Source organism: Thalassophryne amazonica, chromosome 5 (genome assembly GCF_902500255.1).
Source record: "Thalassophryne amazonica chromosome 5, fThaAma1.1, whole genome shotgun sequence".
NCBI classification, from domain to species: Eukaryota; Metazoa; Chordata; class Actinopteri; order Batrachoidiformes; family Batrachoididae; genus Thalassophryne; species Thalassophryne amazonica.
In genome coordinates this window covers 8,985,865-9,002,564 of record NC_047107.1, presented here as the reverse complement: position 1 = coordinate 9,002,564, position 16,700 = coordinate 8,985,865, and the positions used below count along the sequence as shown (strand labels likewise).

The following is a 16,700-nucleotide window of genomic DNA, read 5'->3' as shown; positions in this document are numbered from 1 at the left end:
CTAATTTTCTTACCATAAATGTAAAGAAAACTAAGGAGATGATAACTGACCCTCGTTCTATTGGTGATCATACCCCTTGGTAATCCATGATGAAGAAATCAATCAGGTCAGCTTTTACTTAGATAACCAGTTCAGCTGGGAAACATGTCAATAACTTAGCTCTCATTTACAGCAGAGGTTATATTTTTTGCGCAGACTCAGGGTGTTTTGGGTTGATTCAGAACATCTTGTTTTTGTTTTATCAGGCTGTTTTGGAAAGCATTATCCGGTATGGGATGTCATCTTGGTACGGTAATCTCTCTGTCCAGTTAAAATCTAGGCTTGCTCGTCTGGTGAAGACTGCTATGAAAGTTGTAGGGAGGACGGGAAACTCTTCCCTGCAGTCCATGTATGAACGGTCTGTTCTCAAACAAGCACATCGAGCTTTGTCAGATCCTTCCCACATTCTCTATCCTGAGTATGAACTCCTACCGTCTGGTAGGCGATTACAGAGTCCCTCAGTGCAAATTGAATCTCTTTAAAAACTCATTTGTGCCCATGTCAATTAGAGTCTTAATATGGTTCCTGGGATAGGTAGTAGGATTGTGCGTTAATGACATGGTGGCATTGTTATTTTAGTGTATTTATTCACTGTCAGTATTTTCCTTAACCATATGTGGGAGATGGCTGCGCAATAGGGGTATGTGTTTTTAGGGATATGTGCAATATGCATGAATAATTTATGTGAGACAGCTGTGTAATAGGGGTATGTGCAATTTGGATATGTGTATTGGGGATGTGCAATATGTATGACTGGTGTGTGTATTAAGTTATGCAATATGCATGAGTCATGTAACTATGCCATGGCAGTTTTACTTTTACTGTGCAGCTCTTGGAGTCCAAGACAAATTTCCCGGAAGGGACAATAAAGTGTATCGTATCGTATCGCATCGTATCGTAACTTAATGTCTAACATGAGGCAGCATCTGAAGCTGGGAGGGCATGTCTCCAAAGCATGGTCCATCAGTACCAGAGCCCCCCAAGGCTGCGTTCTTTCTCCTCTACTCTTCTCCCTGTACACCAACAGCTGCACCTCCAGTCTGTGAAGCTCCTGAAGTTCACAGACGATACAACCCTCATTGGATTCATCTCTGATGGGGACGAGTCTGCCTACAAACAGGAGATCGATCACCTGGTGTCCTGGTCTAAACAGAACAATCTGGAGCTCAATGCCCTCAAAACAGTGGAGATGGTTGTTGACTTAGAACCCAGTCCCGGCCAACCCCATCACCCTGTGTGACTCTGCAGTCGCTATTGTGGAGTCCTTCCATTACCTAGGGATCACATCACCCAGGACCTCAAGTGGGAGCTGAACGTCAGATCTGTCATCAAGAGAACTTTCTTGATAGAGAACTTGCGAACAGCCACAAATGAAAGAAAGTGCTGTACAGTGGGTCACAAAAAAACAACAACAAAGCAACCCAACAATAAAACAGCAATGAACAAACAAGAACAACTAAAACAGAGCAAAATTTCATATTGTGTTAAAAGCCAATAATTGAAAGTGGGTTTTGAGATCGGTTTTAAAATCAAACAGTGGAGAGCCTGCCTAATGTCCAGAGGTAGATCATTCCAAATTTTTGGAGCTACAACAGTGAATCCACTCAGAAGCAGCTGATCAGTTGACTGGAGGCACCATACAGGACCATGGGGTGAAGAAGCTCAGAGAGACAGGGCAGGGCAAGGCCATTTAAGATTTAATAACAAATAAAAGAATCTTAAAATGAACCCTGAAGTGCACAGGCAGCCAGTGGAGGGAGGCCAGGATCGGTGTAATGTGCTGCCTCTTTCATACTCCAATTAACAGACAAGCGCAGCAGCGTTTCCTGAACTACAACCCCCAATTCCAATGAAGTTGGGACGTGTGTAAAATGTACATAAAACATAATACAATGATTTTCAATCCTCTTCAACCTATACTCAATTGAATACAACACAAAGACAAGATATTTAATGTTCAAACTGATAAACTTTATTGTTTTTGGGGCAAATATTGCTCATTTGAAATGGATGCCTGCAACACATTTCAAAAAAGCTGTGACTGTCAGAGTTTGAGTTTTGTATTATCAGGGTTTTGGTTTTTGTCAGATACAAACTGGCCAACGATGGACACAGCCGGCTCCGACCCATTTCAGTCAGCGGTACGCCATCACAGTAGCAGCTCGCACAGAAGCAAAACCGGCTCACTGCCCTGACTTCCAGGTGTAGCGACCTCGCTAACGTCAAGACTCATTTATGGAGTCGTGTGAATGCTCAGATGAGTCAGTTATTAGCTAGACTCGATCATCGGGCTTCACTTGTGACAAACCATTGGGGGCTGTCAACATCCACACCTGCACCTGAGTACTGCAATCTGCCCGTCTCCACCAGAACGCTTCTCAGGTGAATCAGGTGACGTAAGACCATTCATAACGCAGTGTGAGTTGAACTTTGAGCTCATGGCCTGTAAGTTCCCGTCTGATAGGACGAAGATAGCTTACATCATCCACCACCTGACTGGTCGTGCGTTGGCGTGGGCAACAGCTGAGTGGGGTCGTAAATATGCCACCTGCTCCTCTCTTCCGGCTTTCACCACTGCTCTGCAGATGGTTTTTCAGCTCCAGGGCCTCCAGGGCGGTGAAGCAGCTCGATACCTCCTGAGGCTGAAGCAGGCTGCTTGCTACCATGATTTAGCGTTAGTATTTAGTAAAAGCAAAGGCCAAATCGCTACCTCCCCATCGTGAGTATGATTACGCCATCAAGCTCCTCCCTGGGGCAAGCCCACCCAGGGGAGAACTATTTTCTCTGTCGACATCTGAACCCCATGCGATGAACGAATACATACAGGAGTCCTTAGCTGCCGGGCTGATTCGTCACTCCTCGTCACCCGCTGGGGCGGGGTTTTTTTGGTGAGAAGAAAGAATAATCTCCCCTCATCCATGCATTGATAACCGGGGCCTGAATGAAGTTACCGTAAAAAATCGTTATCCACTGCCGCTCATATCTTCGGCTTTTGAGCTATTGGAAGGTGCCAAGGTGTTTACTAAATTAGATCTCCGCAATGCTTACCATCTCGTTCGGATCAGATGAGACGATGTGAAAAACGGCATTCAATACACCCTCTGGACATTATGAATATTTAGTGATGCCGTTTGGTCTCACCAATGCCCCAGCTGTGTTTCAAAGTTTGGTTAACAATGTACTGCGCAACTATCTGAATAAGTTTGTTTTTGTCTATTCGACGATATCTTGATTTTCTCACCTGATCTGGAGTCTCACATCAAACATGTCCGCACCATACTCAGACCCTGCTAAGCCACAGCCTGTTTGTTAAAGCTGAAAAATGTGACTTTCATCAACCTTCCGTTTGTTTCTTGGGGTTTGTGATTGCAAAAGGGGAAATTAAAATGGATCCCGCCAAGGTGACTGCAGTACGTGATTGACCTGTCCCCATCTTCCCGTAAGGAGGTCCAAAAATTCCTGGGCTTTGCCAATTTTTACCGCAAATCATTCGTAATTTTAATTCTGTTGCAGCTCCACTTCATGATGACACATCATCCCTCTGGTCGTTTTCCTGGACGCCAGAGTGCGATAAAGTGTTCAGGGTCTTAAGAATCGCTTTATTGTGGCCCACGTGCTGCTCCTCCCTGACCCCGCCTGAGAGACCGTCGTTGAGGTAGACGCTTCTGACATTGGTGTGGGTGCAGCAGTGTCACAACGAAGTGGCGAAGACAATAGGCTGCATCCGTGCACCTATTTGTCCAAGAAATTAACACCCGCTGAGCGAAATTACCGCATTGGGGACCGTGAGCTGGTTGGCGGTAAAAGTGGCCTTGGAGGAGTGGTTGCCACTGGCTGGAGGGTGCATAAACACCTTTTCACAAAAACTCAAGCTAGGTGGGCAATTTTCTTCAGCAGATTCAGTTTCATGTTGTCATACCGGCCAGGGACTAAGAACGGAAAACCAGTGCCTTGTCTTGTCAGGGTGAACCCATCAACGACTCAGCCGATCCTAAACCAATCCTGTCTGCATCCTGTTTTTGTCTCTGCTCTCACATGGGAAATCAAATTGATGGTCAGGTCGGCTGCTTATGGGTTCCAGTGCCTTCCAGCTGTCCCCGCTACTAGGCTTTTTGTTCCTGCCGCACTCAGGGGGGAGGTAATCAAGTGGGGACATGACAGCTGCTTTGCTTGTCATCCAGGTATTAAAAAGACTCAGGCGGTACTTCAACACAGATTTGGTGGCCGTGACTGACTAAAGATGTAACTGAATATATTAATGCTTGTCAACCTGTGAAATGTATAAGACGCCCAACTGCCCACCTGCAGGACTACTGATGGCTTTGCCTGTTCCTACACATCCATGGTCACACATCTGTATGGATTTTGTAACTGGTCTTCCACCTCTAGAGGAAATACTGTAATTCTGTCTTGGTAGATAGATTATCCAAGATGCTCATTTCATTCACCTGACTAAGTTATCTTCAGCCAAAGAAACAGCCGAGGTGATGCTTACTAACAACTTTAGGATCCATGGTTTTCCCCAGGATATAGTGTCTGATTGGGGTCCTCAGTTTGTATCGTATTTCTGGAGGGAATTCTGCCGTCTCCTTGGGGTTTCAGCTAGTCTCACCATCGGGTTACCATCCACAAGCAAATGGACAGACGAGTGGGTCAACCAAGATTTGGAAAAGGGTCTCAGAATTTTAGCCTCCAGCGGCCTGCCGCCTGGTCCGTCAACTGCCTTGCTCATAATCACTTGCCCTCAGTATCTACCAGTTACTCACCTTTTCATGTCTTTTTTTGTCATCAACCCTCTCTGTTTCTTCACCTAGATCTCGGCTCCTCGGTTCCTTCTGCTCTCCACCTCATCCTCCGCTGCCGACAAACCTGGGAGCGGGCCAAGAAGGTTTTGGTCCACACCTCCCAGGCCTATAAGGTTGTTGCTGACCGCAGGAGGTCCCCTGCCCCTGCCTATGTGCCCGGCCAAAAAGTGTGGCTGTCCACACATCATCAGAAATTGAGAGGACTGTCTCGTAAACTGGCTCCGAGGTTCATCAGTACATTCCCTGTAACCAAAATTATTAACCTTTTTCCATTCGTCTTTGTCTCCTCAGGTCACTTCGCATTCATTCGTCCTTTCACACCAGTCAGATCAAACCTGCTCAGTCCAGTCCTTTATGTCCTCCTGCCGTTCCCCTCCACCTGCCCGGTGGGTTGTTACTGTCAGAGTTTGAGTTTTGTTAGTTTTGTATTATCAGGGTTTTGGTTTGTTTATCTCTTGTTGGGATTTTTCTGCTTGGGTCTGTCTATCTCTTTTTCTCTTGTCTCTCCCGTCTTTCTCTTGGTTCTTGGTGATGGTGTTTCTCTCTTTCTCTCTGGCCAAGCCCTGCTTCTGGTGCTTTCCGTGTGCACCTGTTCCTGATTCACTGATTACCACCTGGGGTTTTATAAGCTCACTGGGTGGTTTTGACCTTTGCCAGTTTGTCATGCCTTGTGCCCTCATTCCGCTCTGTACCGTGTTCTTGTCCTGCCTTGCTCATAGTGTGTACCATGACCTCCTGCTGTGTGCTTGACCACGCCATTTAGCCTGATGATTCTGTACTGCTGCTTTTGTTGGACTGCCTACTCGTGTACCGACCACTGCCTATCCTCTTCAGTAAAGTTTACTAAAACCCAGAGCTGTCTGCTGGAGCCATGCATTTGTGTCCTACCCTTCCTAAGCATCCCGTCTGTCAGGGACAGTGGTATGTTTACCACTGTGTTAGGCCCAGTCACACGGCCACATGATGATTCCTGAACGAAGGGAAAAGTAAAAAGTCACAGTTAGTTGAGGAAAAGGTGGACGAAAGAGCTTTATCACCGAATAGCCTATGAAGCAAGAGCGCAAAAGGGAGGAAAGAGGAACTTAACAAAACTGAAGCTAACAATCTCAACGCTTTAAATGAAATGTGCCTGGAGCCACAGCTGGAGCAGTGTGTGTCTGCATCTCTAAGTTCCAGGACTCGGCGCTGTGACAGAGCTCATAGTGCCTGAGTCCTGGAGATACTGCAAACAGAAGCTGTGGAGATCTGTGCGCACGTCGGTGCCTGCTCTGGTTCCTCATCCAGAACAAAAGATGGATCATCAACTTCATCATCAGAACCTTCACTGTCTGTCGACACGCTACGCTCCACCTTGCTCCAATTGAAAAAAAAAAAAAACCCTCTGGTGTGCCGTGGTCACTGCTGTATCACTGTTTTATGTTACTAAGCTATCTATCTATCTATATATTTATAACTGAAAACTGTCAAAAGGGGAAATAAATATAAGTGTAAAGATGATTGAATATATATCACAGCAGTTAAATTGATCAGTCAGCGTGAATGCGCAATGACTCGTGCGGTTATTTCCACCCGCTGCAGCTGATTCACAACGTGAATTCTACCTTCCAGAACAGCTCTTTATATAATCATTTGAATTATCTACCTGTTGCCACATGTACAGAAGGGCTGGATTGTCATTCCTACACTCATATTATATTTAATAAAAAATAATAAGCGAACGCAGTGGCTGCAGCTGTTGCTGCTGCTGCATTCAAGTACCATCGGAAATTACACAACTTTTTTGTTGTTTCTAATTCAGCAGTTGCTTGTGGCAAGATACTTAATTGTATCCACACAAAAGATTAATTCTGGCCTATATAAGGTGCCTGAGCCAACTGAAGCTGACCCCCACCTAGACAAAAAGTCCAAGCAAACAGGCTGAGTTTGAGCTGTAATTTCTGATGGTACATGAATGCAGCGTCCGCAGCAGCGCTCACAAACCAGCTTCTGCACTGTGTGAAAACATTCAGCAGGTTGAATGAAGTCAAACTAAACAATAACATTACAAAAACTAAACAAATGTTAAAAAAGTCAAGAACAACAGCAAAACGATGAATTGAGTTTTCCGTTGCCCTTCGTTCAAAATTTTCAACAGTTTAAAAATCCTGTCGAAGCGCCAGCTGCAGGAACGAAGCTGAGCGAAGGTTAAACGATGCCAATGAAAGTCAACGAAAGTCCAGATTTCTAGGGCTTCGTTGCCCTTCATTAAGTGCCATGTGACTGGGCCATTACATCACCTTTCCTTCTAACAACACTCAAGAAGCGTTTGGGAACTGAGGACACTAATTGTTGAAGCTTTGTCGGTGGAATTCTTTCCCGTTCTTGCTTGATGTATGACTTCAGTTGTTCAACAGTCTGGGGTGTTGCAGGCATCCATTTCAAAATGAACAGATATTTGCACAAAAACAAAAAAATTTTCTCAGTTTGACCATTAAATATCTTGTCGTTGCGGTGTATTCAATTGAATATAGATTGAAGAGGATTTGCAAATCATTGTCTTCTGTTTTTATTTACATTTCACACAACGTCCCAACTTTTTTTTTCCAATTTATACTTTATTTTAGTTTTCAAAAGGATACAGTTTTACACAAACATTTGCACAGATTGAACTTGGTAGCATCCCAAAAAATAATTAACATTTGTGAAAACTTACTTTTTTTTCCCGTTTAAATTAAGTGAGAACTGTAGCATTGAACCGGGTGTAAAGAAATAATCTTATTCATAAGTCCACTTTGTGAAAGTCCATTGAAATATGTTGAAAACATAGAAAGCAGATTCACCTACAGCATTTACACATTTTTGTACCCCCTCCCCCATTCTTACTTAATATGTATGTGGTAAAATCCTATATAAAGTCAGATCTATATTGTCTAATGTACTGTAGCCATCCTTTCCATACATTATTGAATTTGTCAACTTCCAATCTAACAGATGCCATTACTTTTTCCATAGTGTATATTTAACATGACATCAACCCATTCCTCCACCTTTGGGATCCGATCTGTTCGCCATCTTTTGGTGATTGCTTTTTTACTAGCTAAAAGCATGATTCTCATAATTTTATAGTCATCTTTTCTTCTTAAATGTAACATTTCTATTAGTCAAATATAACATTTCAAAACTTAACGGGATTCTGACCCGTACTCAGTGGTTGGCACAGTTCTGATAATCCAATAACAGATAATTATCGAAGGTAACGTTTTCATTATTGGATTATCTTTTAAGATAACTTTAAAGACCATCATCGGACTAATTATCCGATGAATTTTGTCCAATAACTTTTAAACCGATAAACAAAATAAACAAAGATGAACAGGGACAAGCATTTTTAAAATTAGTTCAGCACCCACCTGTTAAAAGTTTTGTACCAGACGCACAGTTATAACCTTTGCAAACAGAAGAGAACTGCTTGTATAAAAAGCATCTCAATCCTCTGCAGACAAAGGAAAAGCAGTCCCTAAAAGAAAAAAAAAAAACATTTCATTTAACACCATACTGATATGCTGGCAATATGACCCAAGTCATCCAGAGGCATACATCTTTAACTTATGGTTCAAATTTTAACCAAACTAATTTTGGACAAGTTATTTAAAATTACTGTCATGTCTGAAGTTGTATAAAGTAAAAATATCAGATATAGTTTTAGTTTTAAAGTAATGTGTTAATTTTTAAGGTTTTGTGAGCACATGCTCTGCCCCGCAGTGCATTATGGGTAGGATGATGTAATCTCAGTACGTCACGACAGGACAAATGCATTTCAGACACTCTGTTCAGGCTCCAAGGACAACAGCATTAAACTCTAGTGCCTAAAACTCTCTTGTATATATTCTCTGCGTTTACAGACGATTTTTAAATTGCGTTTGTTAAATTCCACGCATTTTAAATGTGAACAGACAGGGATTATCTAGAATTTGTTTTGAAAGCCTCTACTGCCATCTAGCATCTACTGGCCAGTAGTGTTCATGGCAGTGTCTGGGGACCTGTAGATGGCAGTGTTCTATTTATTTTGACCCCGGTTATGTCAGATATAAGACTTGTTCTTCTCTCTGCTCCTTTTCATTCTGGTGATTGTGATGCTTTATTTCTGTTTTTTCTGTTTTTTTCTTTTAAATGAATGAAATAAATATGAAAGAAAGAAAGAAAGAAAGAAGATTGTCAAATCAAATTTTTGCTTTGCAAATGGCTTTTTTTTTTTTTTTTTACAAATGAAGGTTAAAAACAAAACAACTGCATAATAATAATAATAATAACATTATTACAAGACAGCTCTGCAGTGTTTGCACCGGTACAGTGCGAACGGTTGGATGCTGCTTGTAGCTTTCAGCAGCAGGATAACCTCACAACAGCCGACCACAATAATATATCAAACAGGTTTGATTCTCATTCGACCATACGATCAGCGATCAGGAGGTGGTCGTCAGATGTTGACCGCAGCTTGATACTCCATGAACACGATGCAGGACGCACGATTAACCTGAAACTTGGTCCAAAAAATTCCTGCATGAAAAATTATCTCGCACAGTGTAAAGTATGTTTTACAACATCAAATGAATGTTGTAAAGAGAGAATGCAAAAAAATAAAAAAAAAAAAAGAATGCTAAAAAAACATGCAAAAAATTTTGCGATGACACTTCCAGAGCTCCGTAAAAATGCCTGTTTTTACAAATAAAAAAATGGAATATTTTACAAAAGCACATTTAAACACCAACACACAACAGACGTCACATTAATGTGTTGGTTTACATAATGAATGATTGAACCAATCAGTGTTTAGCAGGCACCTTTACCCAGAATCCTTTGCGTCTGTCTCTTTGTTACAAAACGTCAGAATTAGTGCATTATTCAACATTAAAAGATATACGAGGGCTGTCAATAAAGTAACGGTCCTTTTTATTTTTTTTCAAAAACTATTTGGATTTCATTCATATTTTTTACGTCAGACATGCTTGAACCCTCGTGCGCATGCGTGAGTTTTTCCACGCCTGTCGGTGACGTCATTCACCTGTGAGCACTCCTTGTGGGAGGAGTCATCCAGCCCCTCGTCGGAATTCCTTTGTCTGAGAAGTTGCTGAGAGACTGGCGCGTTGTTTGATCAAAATTTTTTCTAAACCTGTGAGACACATCGAAGTGGACACGGTTCGAAAAATTAAGCTGGTTTTCAGTGAAAATTTTAACGGCTGATGAGAGATTTTGAGGTGATTCTGTCGCTTTAAGGACTTTTCACGGGTGTGAGACGTCGTGCAGCGCTCTCAGGCGGCGTCATCAGCCTGTTCAAGCTGAAAACCTCCACATTTCAGGCTCTATTGTTCCAGGACGTCGTGAGAGAACAGAGAAGTTTCAGAAGAAGTCGGTTTCAGCATTTTATCCGGATATTCCACTGTTAAAGGAGATTTTTTTTAATGAAAGACGTGCGGACGGATCCGCAGCGTCGGGACGCAGCCGGCGCGGTGCGGCGGCACAGGAAAAACACCTCCGTGTTGATAACCATTTGTAAAATCCAGGCGGCTTTTGATGGCTTTCAGTGGAGTGAGTATATGAGAAATTGTTTAACAGGCAGGACATGTTCCAACTTGTCCTTAAGGCTTTCAACAGAGGTGCTTTTCCTGTGGCGGAGCGTCGCGGCGGCTGCGTCCCGACGCGCGGACCCGTCCGCACGTCTTTCATTAATGTGTCTCACAGGTTTAGAAAAAATTTTGATCAAACAACGCGCCAGTCTCTCAGCAACTTCTCAGACAAAGGAATTCCGACGAGGGGCTGGACGACTCCTCCCACAAGGAGTGCTCACAGGCGAATGACGTCACCGACAGGCGTGGAAAAACTCACGCATGCGCACGAGGGTTCAAGCATGTCTGACGTAAAAACATATGAATGAAATCCATATAGTTTTTGAAAAAAATAAAAAGGACCGTTACTTTATTGACAGCCCTCGTATGTTTATTTTAACTTTGTACAAATGGCAGAATTGACATTAATGGAGTTATTCCATCTGTATTAATGTTATTTATAAATCAAAACCATAAGTCAATATGACTATTTTTCAAGACCTCCGCATGACCGGACCTTTATAATTGATACAGGGCTGGCTTTATGGCTGCTCTCAGAGTGCCTCTGTGCTGGGAGGGCTGTAATAAACAAGAACTTCCAGCAGGGGCCGAATGTTGAAAGAAGAAAGTGTGTTCTCATTATTTGGGTCTCGGGGTGCCTCTGTCTGTGCTCGGAGCGCTGTAGAGCTTCCAGCAGGGGCAGACTGTTGAAAGAAAAAAGTATGGTCTTATTGTTTGGGTCTGTTATTATTTTTAATATTATTAGAAGCTATTAAATTTGTTTTGCTAGTAGTTGTAAATGTGCCAGAGATATTAGAATATATCTGTTATCGGTTATCTGTAACTTCCTATCTTTATTGAAGATAACTTTTCAGTTATCTGATTATCTGTTATCGAAGTTAATTTTTTGGTTATCTGTGCCCACCACTGCCCGTACTACTTCATCTATAATGTTTCTGATTTCAGACCAATATTGAGTCATTAAAGGGCAACCCCAAAAGATGTGAAAATGATCCGCTTTGTCTTCCCCACATGATCTCCAACATTTTGTGTCTACATATTTTCTTTGAGCAGGGGTTAAGAAAAACCTTATTACATTTTTCCAGCCATATTCTCTCCAGAATAAAGAGCTCGTTGTTTTCCATTGATATTGGAGTATTTGATCCCAGTCCACCTCTGAAATTAAAATGTTTGCTTCCCTCTCCCACCTTTCTTTGACATATCTTGTGGCATCCCCCTTTAACTCCTCTAAAGCTGTATATAATTTTGAAATAACTTTGCAACTTAACTGATTTATAAGCATCTAGGATAAGTTTGAGTATATTTGACCGAGTAATATTCATATCCTTATTTTTCATTTCTTGCTTTAAATAATGCCTTAGCTGCAGGTACCTATGGAAATCCTGATTTCCAAGATGAAAGACATCTTTACTTGTTGGAAACTCATTACATCATCTCTTTTGATTATCTCCCAGTGCATTCTTGGACCATTTCCCCACAATTTAAATGTGCGGTCCAATGCATTTGGTACAAAATCAGTATCATATGCAATCCATCTCAAAAGCCTGCATTTTTCAACTAAATTATACTTTTTCAAAATTTCAGACCAGATTCCCAGAGAAACCCGCAGCAAAGGGTTCACATTTTGTCTCCAGTTTACCTGTAATTGCAAATCACACATCAGAGCTTGTACTGGTGGCTCCATTTTCCCCTCAATATCTTTCCATTTCGCTGCATATTCTGGATCACACAAATCCATCAACACCTTCAACTGAGCAGCTTGATAGTAGCTCTTGAGGCATGGTAAAGCTAGACCTCCATGTTTTTTTGGCAATTGTAAAGTTCTGTATTTAATACGTGGTCTTGCCCCCTGCCATATGTATCTAGATATTAATCTGTCCCATTCTTTAAATTCCCTCTCAGTTAATTCAATAGGAAGATTTTGAAATATATGTAACAACCGTGGCAAAATATTCATCTTAATCACCTCAACTCTTGACACCAGGCCTAAGAAAGGGATTAAGTTCCATTTTGAAAAGTCTGCTTTGATGTTAGACATCACCTTGTCATAATTTGAGATTTTCAAATGTCCAAGATCTTTTGTAAGGTGAATGCCCAGGTACTTCATTGATTGCTGCTCCCAATTAATTGGATAATTTTGTTTTATAAATTGGTTTGGTATATAATTATATGATAGAGCTTGGGTTTTCTGCACATTAATTTTATATCCTGACAGCTTTCCAAACTCTGCCAAGAATGACATCAGGACTGGTAGTGATGAGTTTGGGTTCTCCAGGTAGATCAAGACATCATCTGCGAACAACGCTAATTTCTGCTCTATTCCTGATACGGTTATTCCCTTGATATTGACACAATGTTTTATCCTCTGGCTTAGCGGTTCCAAAAAAATATCAAATAATAACGGACTGACTGAGCAGCCTTGACGACAACCCCCTCTAATTTAATTACCTTTGACAGACTACCATTGACTTTGATCCTTGCTATTGGGTCCACATACAGAGATCGAACAATCTCAATATAACCATCATGAAAGTTAAATTTTTCCATTACTCTAAATAAAAATTCCCACTTAATGGAATCAAATGCTTTTTCTGCATCCATTCCCAGTATGGCAGCCTCCAGATTTCTTTCTTTGATGTGTTGCATAATAAGTAATGTACGGCGAATATTGTCATGTGTTTGCCTTTGCTTTATAAATCCAGTCTGTTCTAAACTGATAATATCTGGTAATATGTCCTCCATTCTTCAAGCTAAAATTGCTGTAAAAATTCTATAATCCACATTAAGTACACTAATAGGTCGGTAGCTAGAGCAATTTGTTACGTCCTTACCCTCTTTTGCAATAACGGAAATGATTGCTTCCCTCCAAGAATCTGGAATTGTCCCACCCTGTAAAATCCAATTGAAAGTTTTTTGTAATAAAGGGATTAAAGTTTTCCTGTATACTTTATATCATTCGGAGCCATAACCATCGCACCAGGACTGGTGTCAGATTTAAGTCTAGAAATGGCTGAATTGATTTCTTCCACCGTTATTAGAGCAATTAATTTCTTATTCTGCTCCTCTGTTATTTGTGGCAAATGTAACTTGTCTTAATACGTGTCTATCTGAGATTCATTGTTATTTTCTGTTTGTGCATACAACTTGGCATAATAATCTTCAAAACATCTATGTATATCCTGTTTTGTATACCATTTGCTTTAAGTTTTATCATCAACTTTGTTTTTATGCTCTTTCCTTTTTTCCAAATCTGCTTGTAATTGTTTTAGTTCGGCTTGTCTCATTCTTTTTATGTGAGCAGATTTTGCTATCAGCTTTCCCCTCAATACCACCTTGCATGCGTCCCATAGTATAGGTGGAGACACTTCACCGTTATCGTTTTCTTTAATATATTCGCAAATATTCCTCTCAATTTCCTCTTTCATCTGACCGTTGAGCAAACTTGAATTTAGTCTCCATACTGTTGTTTTCTTTTCAGTCCCTGTGAATATTTTTTAAAATATTGGGCAATGATCAGATAGGTCCATAACCCCCATATAACATTCTTTTACTCTATAACGATCTTTTGAGTTAATTAAAAAAATCAATTCGTGAATACAGAGCATGAGGAGCTGAATAATAGGTGTAATCTTTTTTGAGTGGATTTAGGTCCCACAATATATATAAAATCCCATGTTCTGACAATAATTTAGAAATTCTTTTACCAGTAGTGGTCTTTTGTTGGGTTTTCCCTGTCAAATCTAAATTTGAATTAAGACGCTGATTTAGATCACCTCCCCCATTAACACTCCTTCACTCTCAGTTATCACCAGCTCAAAGAGGAGTTTGAAGAAACCCCAATCCGAGCCTGGGGGGGCATAGATATTGAGCAATGTAACCAGAACTCCCTCTAGTCTACCTTTAACTATTACATATCGACCATCCTTATCCTTTATAGTTTTAAGCATTTCAAAACGTATTCTATTGAATATTAATATACAAACCCCTCTTCTATGCCCTGACTGATATGAAGATGAAAATTCCTGATTATATCCATTTCTCTTGAGTTTTTCATGTTCTTTATGAGTCATATGGGTCTCCTGTAAATATAGCACTTCTACACTCTCTTTTTTCATCTTGCTCAACACCTTGCCCCTCTTGATTGGACTGAGGAGACCATTAACATTGTATGAGGCTACTTTTATATGAGTACTCTGTGATGCCATTCTATGTTACATAATATAAATTTGTTATTCCTTTCACCCTATGTGCTACGTAAAACAAACATTTGGAACAGTAATGAATACAGAAGAACAACTTTGAACTAAGTATACAAAAAGACTTCCAAACATGAGGTCCAAAAGGAGACCTTTGTAGAGCAAAGTACCAGCTCTGAGGGATAACCCCTAACCCCGTAGGGTAGGGGGCCCTTGTGACCATATTTGGCCCTGTTCATTCCTCCACTTTTTGTCCACTTTGAAATAAACAAACTCCCCGACTGATAAATTAACTAAATAGAGGAAGGCTCCCTCTCTGTTGTAAACATATACACACACAGTCATTTTCAACATAATTTCCATAACACCACACTGTTGTCTTGATGAGAGAAGGTCCTATTGGTCCAGTGGCTTACTGGTCCTCTTCCCCCGCTCTTCTGTAGTTGAAGGCTTGCAGTTTCTCCTTATATCCCAAAGATGCTGCCTGGTCCGGTTTGTCCCCTCCTCGAGCAGAGCGCCACATCAGACGAGACAGCGAGAAGAAAAAACGTGGACTGATCCCGAAAGAGAAACAAAGAGCAAGAACAAAGATAGTGGTCGGAGATGAACTGAACAGTGAGAAGATGCACAGACAGAGAACATGTATGGCGAGAAAGAAAGAAAAAAATATAAGGGAAAAAAGGAGGACTTTCTTCATGTCAGTTCTGTAAGCATGCACTGGTACAGAAACAGATCACTGCCATGCAGACCTCCATACGGCCCTGCATTCTAACTGGCAACCACCAACTACTTGTTCATCCCTGTCTACTGAAAGGAGCCATCGATCGACCACAGCCAGGGAAACGTGGGTGTTCCGTTGGGTTTTCCAGCTGATGGGGTCCTGAGCATTGAGGTACCCATGTGCTACATTGTGTTCTGAACATTTATCTAATTAAAACCACACAATACCTCACTTAATTAAAAGGGCTTCTCAGAACAACTGTTTCACTGTTATTCACAGCCTTTTCTCCTTCAGACTGCATACCAACATAAGGGGAGACTAACCTTTGGCTGAGTGTTGACATCCTTTATGATGGTCATCGTACATGGTTCAGATGTTCCATGTCCTACTATGGTTGGTCCAAACACCCGGGCCAAATTATTTTGGTCCATTTGACATTTTGGGCTCCTCATAACTCTAAAAATGTAGGATAGAAACATATTCACATATTCAGCACTCAGTTTTCAAGGGAGCAAAGGTTAACGTCATTGACCTCAAAGAAATTACGTCAGGATCACATCAACATACCCACACACTATCATAACGAAATCAAAATATTCAGGGCACGCCTCAAACAATGTTCAAAACACCCCATCTTACTACAGAGGAACGGCCTTTATTGTACCTAATTTCACTGTACAACATAAAATGAAATTTCACTTCTGCATTTAAACACTAAAGCCTCGGTCCCACAGAATAATAAGCCATGAATAATGAGCCACGTATGGGTGTGTCAGCGATTCTTCAAAGAATGACCCACATTTTAAGCCGTCATGTATCTGCAACTAAGGTGCCTCTATGTGCCTCACATGTGTCAGGTATCAGCCTCTACTGAGCCATGACCAACCTGTCACTTGAGCCCCGTCGAGCGTCGAATGGCTTGTGTCGCCGTATATGATCCAAGTAGCGCCATGTAATGTGACGTTGGTGCACATTTAGGCATGGGTTTGGTCCAAACCTCCAGCCCTCCCATACTTGGTCCCTTTAAAGTGTGGGTTTTCAATTCACAGCATCCATTCAAGATGTCCCCTTTTTTAAACGCAGTCCAAAAATAGACGCTCCTATACATCCCGGCCAGCGTGCGCTGGGCATCAGGCTGCTGTTCACCTGTGTTCCAGAGTCATTAAATGCACCAGACCAGCCAGAACCAAACCACGGGTTCCTGGACAGTGGCCTCTGTACTTCCTCTCGCTGGCTTTATTTTTCTGCGACTTTAAACACACATTTGACACCATGATCCAACTTTTACTTTGTGTTCATCCGTTCTGTCTGCAAAATCGCTCTTTGGAGCGCGCTG

The 16,700-nt window shown here is 41.5% G+C and overlaps 1 protein-coding gene across 1 annotated transcript in view; it reads right to left on the bottom strand.

Annotated features, from left to right (window-relative positions):
- Positions 1–3,559: 3,559 nt before the first annotated feature.
- LOC117509719 (rac GTPase-activating protein 1-like) overlaps positions 3,560–16,700 on the bottom strand; it is a 164,536-nt gene continuing 151,395 nt past the window's right edge. The window contains exons 13-16 of the mRNA XM_034169437.1: positions 15,688–15,820; positions 15,393–15,523; positions 15,060–15,251; positions 3,560–3,704 (exon numbers count right to left, since the gene is read on the bottom strand). Of these exons, the coding sequence (XP_034025328.1) occupies positions 3,560–3,704; positions 15,060–15,251; positions 15,393–15,523; positions 15,688–15,820 (601 nt within the window). The remainder of the gene's footprint in view (positions 3,705–15,059; positions 15,252–15,392; positions 15,524–15,687; positions 15,821–16,700) is intronic.